Source organism: Osmerus eperlanus, chromosome 7 (genome assembly GCF_963692335.1).
Source record: "Osmerus eperlanus chromosome 7, fOsmEpe2.1, whole genome shotgun sequence".
In the NCBI taxonomy this organism is placed as follows: Eukaryota; Metazoa; Chordata; class Actinopteri; order Osmeriformes; family Osmeridae; genus Osmerus; species Osmerus eperlanus.
The window spans coordinates 22,126,981-22,140,079 of NC_085024.1; the positions used below are offsets into that span (position 1 = coordinate 22,126,981).

A 13,099-nucleotide genomic window follows, 5' to 3' on the forward strand; every position below is an offset into this window, starting at 1 on the left:
GGTCATTGTAGGCGTACAGAAGGTGCTGCAAGGAATATGGCAGACAGAGAAGCCACAGCGAGGGGGAGTCGTGTGGAGAGAGGCAGCGAGGGGGCCGTGTTGCACAGGTCTGTGTCACAGCGAGGGGGAGTCGTGTGGAGAGAGGCAGCGAGGGGGCCGTGTTGCACAGGTCTGTGTCACAGCAGCTGCTGGTCATGGTGTAGAAGGTGGTGTTGGGGAAGATCTCCACCCTGGTTACCACCTCGCACTCCTCTGCACGCACACAGCCCAGCATCTTCACATCCAGCACATCCGCTACGGAACACACACACACACCCAGGCGTCACACACTTTACCGCAAGCAGCAGAAACACCGTTCTTCAGGGTACACATGTATTATTATTTATTTTTTGTCTATAGTTATGTCAGTGTTGACAATCTTTCAAATCAGCCAGTGTAGCACCTCTCCCCACTGACCTGCCCTCCCCTGTACGGTGTAGCACCTCTCCCCACTGACCTGCCCTCCCCTGTACGGTGTAGCACCTCTCCCCACTGACCTGCCCTCCCCTGTACGGTGTAGCACCTCTCCCCACTGACCTGCCCTCCCCTGTACTGTGTAGCACCTCTCCCCACTGACCTGCCCCCCTCCCAGACGGTGTAGCACCTCTCACCACTGACCTGCCCCCCTCCCAGACGGTGTAGCACCTCTCCCCACTGACCTGCCCTCCCCTGTACTGTGTAGCACCTCTCCCCACTGACCTGCCCTCCCCTGTACTGTGTAGCACCTCTCCCCACTGACCTGCCCCCCTCCCAGACGGTGTAGCACCTCTCCCCACTGACCTGCCCCCCTCCCAGACGGTGTAGCACCTCTCCCCACTGACCTGCCCTCCCCTGTACTGTGTAGCACCTCTCCCCACTGACCTGCCCTCCCAGACGGTGTAGCACCTCTCCCCACTGACCTGCCCCCCTCCCAGACGGTGTAGCACCTCTCCCCACTGACCTGCCCTCCCAGACGGTGTAGCACCTCTCCCCACTGACCTGCCCTCCCCCGGCCAGTGTAGCACTTCTCCCCACTGACCTGCCCTCCCAGACGGTGTAGCACCTCTCCCCACTGACCTGCCCTCCCCTGTACGGTGTAGCACCTCTCCCCGCTGACCTGCCCCCCTCCCAGACGGTGTAGCACCTCTCCCCACTGACCTGCCCCCCTCCCAGACGGTGTAGCACCTCTCCCCACTGACCTGCCCTCCCCCGGCCAGTGTAGCACCTCTCCCCACTGACCTGCCCTCCCCCGGCCAGTGTAGCACCTCTCCCCACTGACCTGCCCTCCCCCGGCCAGTGTAGCACCTCTCCCCACTGACCTGCCCTCCCCCGGCCAGTGTAGCACCTCTCCCCAGCGCTGCAGTTGGTCTTGGTGGTAAAGCAGGCGTCCCAGAAGCCCAGGTCACAGCGGAAACACTCCAGCAGGGTCATCTCCTCACCTGGAAGCACGGAGCACACTGCTGTCACTCCACCACTCACACAGACCTCCACACACACAGACCTCCACACACACAGACTTCCACACACACAGACCTCCACACACACAGACCTCCACACACACAGACCTCCACACACTGCTGTCACTCCACCACTCACACAGACCTCCACACACACAGACCTCCACACACACAGACTTCCACACACACAGACCTCCACACACACAGACCTCCACACACACAGACCTCCACACACACAGACCTCCACACACACAGACCTCCACACACTGCTGTCACTCCACCACTCACACAGACCTCCACACACACAGACCTCCACACACACAGACCTCCACACACACAGACCTCCACACACACAGACCTCCACACACACAGACCTCCACACACTGCTGTCACTCCACCACTCACACAGACCTCCACACACACAGACCTCCACACACACAGACCTCCACACACACAGACCTCCACACACACAGACCTCCACACACTGCTGTCACTCCACCACTCACACAGACCTCCACACACACAGACCTCCACACACACAGACCTCCACACACACAGACCTCCACACACACAGACCTCCACACACTGCTGTCACTCCACCACTCACACAGACCTCCACACACACAGACCTCCACACACACAGACCTCCACACACACAGACCTCCACACACACAGACCTCCACACACTGCTGTCACTCCACCACTCACACAGACCTCCACACACACAGACCTCCACACACTCAGACCTCCACACACACAGACCTCCACTCACACAGACCTCCACACACACAGACCTCCACACACTCAGACCTCCACACACACAGACCTCCACTCACACAGACCTCCACACACACAGACCTCCACACATACAGACCTCCACACACACAGACCTCCACACACACAGACCTCCACACACACAGACCTCCACTCACACAGACCTCCACACACTCAGACCTCTACTCACACACTCCACCACTCACACACTCCACCAGTCACACAGACCTCCACTCACACACTCCACCAGTCACACACTCCACCAGTCACACAGACCTCCACTCACACACTCCACCAGAATCAGAATGGGATTTATTCGGCCATGAAAGTTTGCACAGACAAGGGATTTGCTTTGGCAGGAAGGTGCATACAATAAACATATAGGAACCTAAAATTTAAATATGTGGACTATCTATACTAAGGGTACCTCCAGTCACACAGACATCCAGTCACACAGACCACCAGTCACACAGACACACAGACCTCCAGTCACACAGACTCAATCATGTGGACCTCCAGACATTCACACACAGGTCAGTTTACTCTTTAACATTCCTAAAAATGCCAAAAGCATTCAGTCGTCTGGACTTCACCCCGTCTCGATATTAAGAGTTCCCTTATGTTTTAGCCATTTTATCCACGAAAAATACCACCAAGGGATCGTCATACCCTTCGTAATAACGTTAGGAACTGAAATTAGGAATCGAAATGCGTGTGTCTCGAAATCATGGTTCTTGAAAATTTGGAACTGGTTCTCGATACCCAACCCTAAAATTAGCACTGACAAATAACAAACTACTATCCACACGTAAAGAAAATAATTAATTAGCACTGAAGTCCCTGGTCCAGTTTAGGTGCCAGGTTGTAGTCAGCAAGGGTTGCAGTCTTAGGTTTGATTGTGGGTTGGCAGTCAAAATGATCTTGTTACGTCTATAGGACAGTGTTTCCCACAGATTAGAAATCAATTTGTGGGGGGGGGGGGGGGGGGGGGGTCGCCCCGTGTCTGCCCGGGGGGGGGCAGACACATTTAACACCCTATACAAAATTCACACCCCATTCAAGTCCTATCTGCCAGAAACGGAAGAATAGAAGTGTTCCATTATCCTGAGACCTGCTTTCTTACCGGCCTGTTTCGACATCTGTTTGTCCACCTCACCTGCTGCTTCAGCTGGCTCTCTCACAGCAGCATGTTGGATGCTGTCCTACTCTTTCTTCAATGGGATAGGCATTACCTTTCAGATCTTTTAATGAGAATCACCCTGGTCACTCCCTGTTCCAGCTACTCCCCTCTGGCAGAAGGCTGCGGTCCATCAGGACCAAAACCTCACGCCATAAGAACAATTTCTTTCCATCTGCTACTGGCCTCTTCAACAAGGCCAAGGACTCCCATTGACATTCATTCACTTATTTAACTATTATAAGTCCATCTAATGGCAATTACAATATGCATAACCCACCTTATCTCAGTATCCGATCGCATTATGTTGACCACTCACCCTGCTCATTCTTATTTTTATATAGATTTTATTTTATATTTAAATTGTTGTATTCTTAGATTGTTTAGTTCTTAGAAATAGTTTAATTTTTGTACTTTTACTTAATTTAACCCTTGTGTTATCTTCGGGTCATTCTGACCCATCAGTCATTGTGACCCACCGTCGTATTGCGAGAACTTTACCGCATACAAAAACAAAATGAAGCATTTTCTTTTAACCGTCGGGCTGTCTCAGACCCCCCACATTGTGAAGGTTAAAAGAAAATTATTTTTATTTGTTTTTGTATTGGATAAAATTGGGTAAACACAACGGTGGTTCGTTATGAACCTTTGGGTCATGTGACCCGAAGGCAGCACAAGGGTTAAGATTCGTATATGTTTAGTGTTTTGCACCTCCCTGCCACAGTAAATTCCGTGTTTGTATAACATACATGGCGAATAAACCGAATTCTGATTCTGAATGCCTAAAGAATCTATCTCTTTCCCTGACCCTGTCTTTCTGCTTGAGCAGCACTGGTTGAAGCCTGAAAATATTTCTGGGGAAATTGTGGGGTGTAGTAGTTACTGCACTACTACAGAAGTTTAGTAGTTAGCTAGCTCTACAATTTACCTAGCCTGGTCCTAACCAGACTCTCGTACATGTCATTTTTACAGAGAGTCTGGCCTCGCTCCATTGACAAGCGTTGACTTCCTTGTAGGCGGGTACTCTGTTGAAGTTTAAAACTATTGGATCTGCCCAGAGCCACTCTGATCTGCCATAACCAATCACTAGCGTTCACCTAGCCAATTCCTTCACCACTACTGTAACAGAGCTAGCTGCCGTAGCTGGAAAATCAAACTGTTCCCGAACCCTGTGGGGAGGAGGGCCACAACATCATGGCCACCAACAAAACTCAGCAAAACTTGTTCTTGCTCTGGCTTTAGCTGTTGGATATTCGGCAGCGTTGCCACAACAGACCGAATGGCTTAGCTCGCATCTTTCTCCGCCGCCATTACGGAACTGCAACACAAACTATCGCACGACAGCCACTCCCTCTGTTCGCTGATTGGCCGGTAGAAAATTAACCGGAGACATCTGACTTAGCCTACTTAACTCATGGCCAGACCTAGTACAGAAGCAAAATCAAAATTTAGCGGAAGTACGTAGGAGGGCAGAGCCAGGCTACAATTTACCGGGGCTAGGTCTGAATCTAGGAGAAAAACGGAGCTGCCAGCTGTAGGTATGTAGCAACGCTATTGCTAAATAACTATTTAGCTGGTTGGCTCCATGACAAGTAGGGCACGTGAGATTGCTCACCAAAAGAACAAAGAGGAACCCACTTGTCTAGCAGATTACGTCTTTATATATATATATGTTCATAGGTACCTAGCGAAAAGTAACCTCAACTTTCCTAGACTTGCCTTCGGGTCACATGACCCAAAGGTTCATAACGAACCATCATTGTGTTTACCCAATTTTACCCAATACAAAAACAAATAAAAATAATTTTCTTTTAACCTTCGAAATTTGGGGGGTCTGAGACAGCCCAACAGTTAAAATAAAATGCTTCACTTTGTTTTTGTATGCGGTAAAGTTGTCGCAATACGATGGTGGGTCACAATGACTGATGGGTCAGAATGACCCGAAGATAACATAAGGGTTAAGCTATGGTACTAATGCTTAGGGCTCGCTGATATCGCTGTCTGTGTAGAACGGCGTATCTATGCGTCGTTGCTAACGTGTGCTGACGTTGTGACTGTGTGTATGTGAGAGAGACGCGTGAGTGACCGAGAGACGGAGGGAGAGCAGGGAAAGGAAATGCAGCTGAACGAATATGCTGCGTGTTTTAAATAGCGTAAACCAAATTTTAAAAAGAATAACGAAACGCAATATTTGGCGGCCGGTGTTGATTCTGTGGCGCACCGCCACGAATTAGTCTATGTGTGGGAAAAACACTGTTAGGATTGAGTGATAGATTAAACTAGATTAAATCAGGTTTTGGTCCTGGACTTTCAAAAGGGATTCTCATTAAAAGATCTGAAAGGTAATGCCTAACCCATGTCTGGAAACATCTCAAGGTGGGATGTGTACATGGTGTTAGCTGCTCTGTAGAACATGCCTCATCCCAAGTAATTCCTACGCACGTGTGGTCTCTCTTTAAATGTGTAAAGAGAGAAAACTGGATAGTCTAAATGTAATTTGTATAAATACTTTCCTTGGGCTCTTACAATTGGGTTAGTGCTTCTAGTAATTCAGTAAAATCCCTTTGCCACTCATTACTAATCTTATGATGATCCTGTAATCCTGTTATGCAGTGCCAGCTCAGGTGAGCAGTAATAGGGGTTATACGGAGCGCCCAGCGTTCGAACCGGAAAACGGATGTAATCGTTTCTGCTGCTGTGCTAACCCAACGGCAAACCCAGCTAGTTCACACAATCAACATTATTATTATTGGCCCAGAGACTTGGGGGCTTTGCCTGCCGATTAGTTCAGCGAAGACATTTTTCAGTGATGACACCAGTCTAAACTAGGACTAGGACTTTTTAATAACTAACCCAGAACTAAGTTTTCACAGCAAATCAGTAATCATTTGTATGCTGTCTGTGTCCATATCATTTATTGGAAACTTTCCAGAAAGTCTCTTTATGATGACATATTGTGGTGATAGTTACACATACTACTAACTGCAGAACTGAATGCAATCCAAAAGCCAATTATCTTAAATTACATCTGTGGTGATTAAGAAGTAGGTTTAAAGTGTATCTGATCAAAAATAATGTATACCCTTTAATGCACTATTGGTTACACTTCCTAGTAAATATGTATTTGAGAAGGGTTTGTACAAGATGTATCATATGCAATTAAAACATTTTATTAATAGGTAGCAAGGATCACAGTAATTCATTGTTATTTTTACTTTGATCAAAATGATACAAATGTGAATAATTGTGATGTATCTAATCACAAATACACAAGATTATTATTATGTCCAGTAATGTATATTCTCTTAAAATTATTGCATAATTCAACTAGTTTCTTGTAAATTACCAGCTTTGTGCTACCATGAACAACATCTAAATATCCCAGAGTAAACCTGACCCAGGCCTTCTGAACTCACCTAGAGCAGGGATGATTATCACAATGGCAAAAACACCACAGAAAAGGAATCGTCTCATTTCAGACCAGAGTTCAAGTACATTTAATTGTTAACTACAGCAAAGGGTTGTGTGGTTTGCAGGCACAGTACAGATGGATTAGTGTGCATTAAACCAATCACTTTACACGGACCAATCACAGCTGCTGAAAGGTTGTTTGCCAGGAAATGGGTGTGAGATGTTTTTTTAACATTTTATTTTTATGCAAAACAGCAAGAACCAACAAAAGTCCATTTGAAGTTGACCTTGTCCTCTGGTATAAATTCAAATATATAAGTAGGAGACTAGGTGACATGTTTAATAAAACAATGTAAAGGCTATAAAGGAAAGAATGTAATTGTCTAAAACCCATTTAAGGTCTTCTCAGGGCACCTGGAAAAGCCAATTAAAGTTAATGAACTAATTTGGCAAATGCCCACTAGGCTACTCATTAACGAGCCGGACGGATCATGTGTTTGTCTTCATGCTCACTGATCACTATCGATGGTGGTCTAGTCACAGATAGGCCTACTGCAGGAACATCTTACATTTCTGTTGTAGGCCTAACTACACGCTGGAGAAGCTGGAGAACATCAGCTGGGCTGAGGAGGTTCCTTCTCTCATATTAAAAGGTGCGTTCAACATGGACTGAATTCATGCAGCGCTGCAGCCGGCTGCAGGCGGCTGCAGGCGGCTGACTTGAAACAGTGAATTCTGGTTAGACTTTTTGTCCGACTTGAGACAGCGCCGAGGCTAGGTCACTGTGACGTAGCCATCAAAGTACCGTGAGATCGATTCAAGAACTGCCGGCTGTGTAGCCGAGCGCATTTTCTCAAGAGCAACTGCAAGGGTTCTAATGACGACACAGCTATTTCATGATTGGCCAGACTCAAACACAACAACTTTGACGCGTGTTTTGTAATTATTCTGACACCTTCAGTTTCGCCAACGCTCAAATCCGGACCAAACAGTTTAATTGAATAAAAAATGTGTTGAAGAAAGGGTTTTAGTCCGCCTCTTCACTAATGGAAAGACTACGTTTAATTATAAAGTAAAGTAAGCAAACAGCGCTTTATCAGGGGGATGTCCTTAAGGCCCCTGCGGAACACAGGGGGATGTCCTTAAGGCCCCTGCGGAACACAGGGGGATGTCCTTAAGGCCCCTGTGTATTGGCTGGTGGGCAGACGACCTGGGCTGCGTTTCCCAAGAACGATGGATCATTGCAACGATCGAGCAAAAAACAAACGAAACGAAAAAAAAAACGTTGCGCATGCGCTACGAGCATGTTTGGGAAACGCACGTAAGAAATATCGATGGTTTCGTTTTTCACAGGGTCAGGGAAGGGTCTGCTGCTCCTTGCCCAGGTGTGCGTCCGTCAGGCCTGGCTGTAGTACCGCTGCCACCCTGTAGGTGTCTTGTCTCCAGTGCGTCCGTGGAAAAGAGTAGGAACACGTGTCTCAGTGAGTACGCAACAGAGCCTGTCTACGGAGAGCCTGTCCACTCCCTATTAAGCCCCATTGTACCGAATTTTGTTGCAGTTACACCAGAGTTCCACTGGGGGTGATCGCGGTCGAGTGCAAAATGAATGGGAGTCTATGGAGCTAAATGGCTAAATTTGTCTCTTTCGCCTGATTGTCGTTGAGAAATCTCAGATTTGATTGTAGTTTGTGCATGTTCAACATGGATTATAGGTCGAAACTTGAATGAACGAGTATTTATGTCCTTTTGATTTCTTACAGGGTGAGTCGTTGTTGCCCATAACAGCTAGCATTCTGCTAATGAATGCTGATTGGTTAGTGAAGGACTGACTACGACCAGAGATCCTGTTTGATGTTATCTGAAGCGGAACCAGAATGTTAGAGCATTAGCAACTTTAGAAACAACATTACAGGGAGAACCTGTCAGCTGTGTTGTTGATGCCTCGAGAGAAAAAAGGAAGTGACCAGAGCTTGCCGTAATGCGGTATCTCTGGCCGTACGATGTGTATGATGTCATTGACATTTTAAAAGGCTTTTTAAGACAAAAAAGCTACTTTAAAAAAATTTAACACCCAGCAGTGTGTGTTTTTTTGGCCTCCCCTTTCGAATTCAATATTCAAATTATTAGACAAAAAATTATATCCTGAGAAAAGTGGATTTTGAGAGGTATATCTCCATAGACTTCCATTCATTCTGCACTCGCTCGTTAGCGCCCTCATGTGGAACTAGTGGAAGTTTCCCGAGAGTGGCAGTTCTCCCCTATTAAACATTCTCTGGTACGTAAACAGATTAAGCACAGGACCTGCTGTGCTCCTGTCTGAGCCCTGCCTGTTCACAAATGCAGCTCTCGCTCTCACTTCAGAACACAGACCTGGTCATTAGTAATGACTCATTACTGACCTCCCCACAGAGCCACTAACACATAAACAGGCCTACAAACAAACTTACACGAGATTACAAGCAAAAAGATAATAGGGCAAAAGGAAAGGCATTGTAAGTGTGGGTTTGTCCACGTTGTGTTGGTTCATTGTAAATGTGTGTTTATCAGGGGTCAAAGGTTATTGTAGACGACTGTGTTCAAGAGATTACATTGGATGTAATCTGTGGTCAGGGATTATGGTCCGGCAATACAAAACCAAGTCTTCAACCACACAACTCAGCATGCGTCTGTAACAGGGTAACAGGGTGTGAGTAATGTACTGGTTATGTGTGTAGAAGAGAGAGGGAGACAGATGATAGTGGGCTGGTTGTGTGTGTGTAGAAGAGAGAGGTGATGGTGTGTGTGTGTGTGTGTGTGGAAGAGAGAGGTGATGGTGTGTGTGTGTGTGTAGAAGAGAGAGGTGATGGTGTGTGTGTGTGTAGAACAGAGAGGTGGTGGTGTGTGTGTGTAGAAGAGAGAGGTGGTGGTGTGTGTGTGTAGAAGAGAGAGGTGATGGTGTGTGTGTAGAAGAGAGAGGTGATGGTGTGTGTGTGTAGAAGAGAGAGGTGATGGTGTGTGTGTGTGTGTAGAAGAGAGAGGTGATGGTGTGTGTGGTTACACAAATAATATTTTAAAACATAACCAATGATGAGGTATGTAAGTCAGTAGGTCAGTGGTATACATGTGTGTGTGAGTGAATCATGATGGTGAACAGTGTTGAAGGGCACACCAGGCCCAGGTGTGTCACCAGGCCCAGGTGTGTCACCAGACCCAGGTGTGTCACCAGGCCCAGGTGTGTCACCAGGCCCAGGTGTGTCACCAGACCCAGGTGTGTCACCAGGCCCAGGTGTGTCACCAGGCCCAGGTGTGTCACCAGGCCCAGGTGTGTCCTCTTAACGGCCAAGGAGGAGGCTGTCACAGAGAGGTGATGGTGTTGGCAGTGTGCTGGTTGTGTGTGTGTAGAAGAGAGAGGTGATGGTGTTGGCAGTGTGCTGGCAGTGTGTGTGTGTAGAAGAGAGAGGTGATGGTGTTGGCAGTGTGCTGGCAGTGTGTGTGTAGAATAGAGAGGTGATGGTGTTGGCAGTGTGCTGGCAGTGTGTGTGTAGAAGAGAGAGGTGATGGTGTTGGCAGTGTGCCAGTCTTGGACCTCCTACTTCATCCGAACGGCAGAATCTCAGTTCTTAAAGAGAGGAAACAGTCTGCGGTCCTGAAGTACCTATAAACCCCTCAGTCTGCTGCTTGAGGTAATTAAAGACTGCAGGAGAATGCTCAGGATCATTAAAATCCCTCCCTCTCTCTTCCCGTACTTACCCAGTCTGATCCTGGGGCGGCTGGTTTCATCCAGACAAACACACCCCAGTCTGTGGACAGCGTTTAAGAATTCAAACACAGTGTTTTTTCCACCGCTGACTTCAAGTTTATGTTAAGAAGATTGTGATAGAGGGAAAATGAATAGATATGTCTCAGTTTGTCCAAGTAGCTATATCAACAAAGATGTAACCACAAACCATGATGAATCTGATGAAGACATTATGTTCTGCACAATGTAAAACTGTACTGTAGCTTCCCATGTTTGGGAATAGCAGGCAGTGAGAACACACATTTCTCAGTCCGCTTGCCAGGTTGGGTGTAATTCCTCTTATGTAGCCTAAACACAAGCCCCTCCTGACATGTGTAGCAAACACAAGACGCTGACACCATAGGAGGGTTTTAGGGATAGTGGCAACCAGTGTTTGATCTGTACAACAGCATTAAGGGTGTGTGTGCATGAATGTCAGTTTGTTTTTAAAAGGCATGGTGAGGATCAGATTATGCATATGCTTTCATTGTTCTGGTTTCCTTCTCCCCAGATTGCAAGATGGGTGTGTTTGTGAGATTAGATTACAGTAAAACCTTAATCTGCCCTGCCAGCCCCATGTTGCTCCTTCTAGCCCGCCCTCGGACTTAACCCCTCTGGAATACTATTAGAATATTGTGTTTGTGTGTGGTAGAGAGAAAATATGTGTGTGTGGTAGAGAGAGAATGTATGTGTGTGTGCGTGTGTGTGTGTGTGTGTGTGTGTGTGTGTAAACGGCACCATGGTATCTAATCCCCACGTCCACATATTGATTAATGGGCTGAAACAGGGACTTAGTTTGAAGACTTTTTGAGAAAGGCCAACATCCAACTAACATAAGGAAGCATAACGTACCATGTGACCCAAGACTGTGACCGGCTTCAGAAACCATACATGCATACTGTAGATACAATACAGACACATATTCAGTGCATACATACATACATACATACATACATACATACATACGTGCATACATACATATATTCAAAATTACTTGATGACATGATTTTATGAGAATAAAGCACCAGCTGGAACACAGCAGTAATGTGCGAGTCGTTAGGGTTAGGGTTAGAGTCGTTCCTCAGGATGAACTGAACTCAGGCAGACAGCAGGCAGCTGGCAGGTAAGGGTCACTGGGCTGCGTCAGTGTAGGGCAGAAGAGGCCTGCGTAAGTTCTAGTTGACCTCACTGGAGTTGCAGGAGTCTGAGTGGGGAGAGGGGCAGGGAGAGGGGCAGGGAGAGGGGCAGGGAGAGGGGCAGGGGGAGGGGCAGGGAGAGGGGCAGGGAGAGGGGCAGGGAGAGGGGGAGGGAGAGGGGCAGGGAGAGGGGCAGGGAGAGGGGCAGGGAGAGGGGCAGGGAGAGGGGCAGGGAGAGGGGCAGGGAGAGGGGCAGGGAGAGGGGCAGGGGGAGGGGCAGGGAGAGGGGCAGGGGGAGGGGCAGGGAGAGGGGCAGGGAGAGGGAGAGGGGCAGGGAGAGGGGCAGGGAGAGGGGCAGGGGGAGGGGCAGGGGGAGGGGCAGGGAGAGGGGCAGGGGGAGGGGCAGGGAGAGGGGCAGGGAGAGGGGCAGGGAGAGGGGGAGGGGCAGGGGGAGGGGCAGGGAGAGGGGGATGTGGGGTCCTGATGGTGGAGAACCTGGGTCAGCAAGTTTGACCCCCCACACAGCAGTCCTGGGAGCTCAGGGGGGGGCTGGTCCTCAGAGGGGGGGTTGGTGACACGGACGGTCTTGGGGGGCCTGGTGGGGGCCAGCGGGGGGGGCAGGTCTTCATCGGGGGGGAAGAGACTCTGAGAGGACTGGCTCTGGTCTCCCTGTTCCAGGTCTTCACAGGGTTGTCTGTCCCGGCTCTCCTGCTGGTACAGGTGCTCCAGGGCTTCCAGCTCGCGCTTCTCACGGTCGCGGTTCTCGTACAGCAGCGTCCCGGCACATATGAAGATGAACAGGCCCACGCCCATCACGATGGGACCCAGCAGTTTCATGCGCTCACTGTGGGAGCTGGCACGCCCGCCCACGGGGTTAGGGATGGAGGAGGCGTAGCCGGCCACAGCTACACCCAGCCCCACCAGCACCACCAGCACACCCAGCAGGACCCAGGCCCCGGGGGAAGAGCGCAGACGTAGCCTGACTGTCTCCTCCTCCTCCTTCCGTCCACAACAAGGCAGCTGTGGCCATCGAGTACCAGGGTGTGGAGATGGCGTTGAGTGTGAGGATTCTGGGGAGCAGATGGAACTCACTGCTCCACCGGTCCCCGCGGCGTCATCCTGTACTTTACAGACTGTCGGGGTGGGGGGTTAAAACAGAGTTTACTTTGCACACAACAGGAAATACCAGGGGACAGTGAGAGCGTTTCTCCTGCTATGATCTAACGGAATGACCCCAGGGACGCTCCTAAACCACCCAGGGGGCTTTAGAAACCGGCAGTCACTGTTTCTGACATGTTGCAACACTCATGACAAGCATTGCATCATGATTTATCTTTTTGAAACAGTCACATGATACTGAATATTGAGC

General features: G+C 48.8%; 1 protein-coding gene across 1 annotated transcript; it reads right to left on the reverse strand.

Annotated features, from left to right (window-relative positions):
* Positions 1–2: 2 nt before the first annotated feature.
* Positions 3–3,388, reverse strand: LOC134023978 (sperm acrosome membrane-associated protein 4-like). The gene is made up of 4 exons (XM_062466335.1): positions 3,373–3,388; positions 1,338–1,457; positions 106–294; positions 3–25 (listed from the first exon to the last, which is right to left on the reverse strand). Exons 1-4 carry the CDS (start codon positions 3,386–3,388, stop codon positions 3–5), a joined length of 348 nt encoding a protein of 115 aa, XP_062322319.1.
* Between the last annotated feature and the right edge of the window lie 9,711 nt (positions 3,389–13,099).